The 2,145-nt window shown below is 40.1% G+C and overlaps 1 protein-coding gene across 1 annotated transcript in view; it reads left to right on the plus strand.

Annotated features, from left to right (window-relative positions):
- Positions 1-211, plus strand: part of LOC121219182 (leucine-rich repeat receptor-like serine/threonine-protein kinase BAM2) — a 4,034-nt gene extending 3,823 nt beyond the window's left edge. The window contains exon 3 of the mRNA XM_041096878.1: positions 79-211. Coding sequence (XP_040952812.1) covers positions 79-211 — 133 coding nt within the window. The remainder of the gene's footprint in view (positions 1-78) is intronic.
- The last annotated feature ends 1,934 nt before the right edge of the window (positions 212-2,145 follow it).

Here is a 2,145-nt window from a genome sequence, read left to right on the forward strand (position 1 = left end):
TTTATAGCCGACTACAAAACTAGGAAAATATTATTTATTTTTTGTCCTATTCTGTTTGGTCTGCTTCTGTCTTTGCAGGTATGGAGTGTCAGGGAAGTGGAGGAGAAGCATGCGGTGGCAGACGGTATGGGGAGTGACCAGGGGTGGTGCTGGTGTCAGAGGAGTGGAGAAGGCTGAAGAGGGGAGAGCGGCTGAAGACTTTGGTGGCTAGGGTTTGCTGCTGAAATTTTTTAGATAGTGGGCTTGGGTTGTTAGGGTTTGTAATTGGGTTTGGGTATTGTATTATTGGGTTTTGGTTGTAAATGGGTTTGATTTTGGGTTGGCTGATGTATTAGTTGGGTTATGGGTATTGGGTGTTTAGGTTAGGGTGGTAGTGGGTTTTGGGGTGGCCAATTGGCCTGTACAGCTGCCCTCTTTGCTCATTGTCGTGTAACGAGAATAAGCAAGACACAAGAAATGCCAATTTTGCCTGGTCTTGCTGGTCTTGGTGCTCTTCTAGTTCAGATAATCTTCTTCCAGTCCACTGCATCTTCTATATATGCCTTGTAGTTTAATCTACTCCAATGTGACTTCAAGATATGTGATTTGTGGCTTTGATCTGCTTCCATGTAGCTTCATAAAGATAAGATCTAAGCTTCAATCTGCTCTTTATCACTTCAGTGAGATGAGATTCGTGATCTTCTCTTCTGTAACTCTAGCGAGACAAGATTTGATATCCTCGATCAGTTCCACTGCGACCTCAGGGAGACAAGACTTGCAACTTTTGACCGGCTCCACTGCAGCTTCAGGGAGACCAAGTCTGGTGTCTTTCATCAGCTTCAATCTTTATTCTTACTCGGCATGTGATCCTGAGTTCAACTCATTTCTCGCAATATGAATTGACTCTTTAAAACAGACATTAAAACAAAAACTGAAAATATCTCAGCATGTGACAAGGCTCAACTCACTTTTCGCAATATGAGTTGATTTTTTTTTTGACACAGAAATTGAAATTACCTCAGCGTGTTCTGAGGCTTAACTCACCTCTCGCAATATGAGTTGATTTTGAAAAAGTAGAAATTAAAAGGTTCAACCCACCTCTCGCAATATGAGTTGATTTTTGAACACAGAATTTGCCAAACAGATTTTGAAAATACCTCGGCATGTGACCCGAGGCTCAACTCACTCTCGCAATATGAGTTGAAATTAAAACACACAAAAATTGAAAATACCTCAGCGTGCCCCGAGGCTCAACTCACCTCTAGCAATATGAGCTGATTTTGAAAAGTAGAAATTAAAAGGTTCAACCCACCTCTCGCAATATGAGTTGATTTTTGAACACAGATTGCAAACAGATTTTGAAATACCTCGGCATGTGACCCGAGGCTCAACTCACCTCTCGCAATATGATTTGATCAAAACACAAAATTGAAAATACCTCAGCGTGCCCGAGGCTCAACTCACCTCTAGCAATATGAGTTGATTTTGAAAAACAAAAATTAAAAGGCTTAACTCACCTCTCGCAATATGAGTCAATTTAAAACATAAACTAAAAATACCTCGGCGTGCCCGAGGCTCAACTCACTTCTCGCAATATGAGTTGATTTAAAAAATTTAAGAATACCTCAACGTGTCTTGAGGCTCAACTCATCTCTCGCATATGAGTTGATTTTCCTTGGAAAGCATGAATATTAAACATCAAAATACCAAAACCAGTCCTTTGGTAGAACTCGGGTATCTTTTCCTTTGATTCAGTGCGACTCTCATTCAAGATTTCTTGCTTTACTGGATTACCTGTATATGCCATGCATGATGTCATCATGATATGCACATGTTTGTCTTAAATGACTTTATGCCTACATGATTATGCAGTGCTCCTTAAGCATATTGGTCGTATGTCATTTTCGCCATGATTGTTGAGGATCTGCGTTCATTGCTTTGATTCTCGACCTTCTCTTCAGGCCTTATGCATGTCTTCAAGCTTCACGAGTAATCGACGTTTCTCAGATATCACTCTTCTGCCCCCGTTGAACTTTGTTCTTACTTTGAGACTCTTGGCTTATCAAATTTTCATCCAGATAATGGTTAACATTTCTTTTGTTTAGAGCATGTCATTTCACTATTTATCATTAAATAAACACATAATGAGATGCATGAAAATGGTCA

Source organism: Gossypium hirsutum, chromosome D07, assembly GCF_007990345.1.
Source record: "Gossypium hirsutum isolate 1008001.06 chromosome D07, Gossypium_hirsutum_v2.1, whole genome shotgun sequence".
NCBI classification, from domain to species: domain Eukaryota; kingdom Viridiplantae; phylum Streptophyta; class Magnoliopsida; order Malvales; family Malvaceae; genus Gossypium; species Gossypium hirsutum.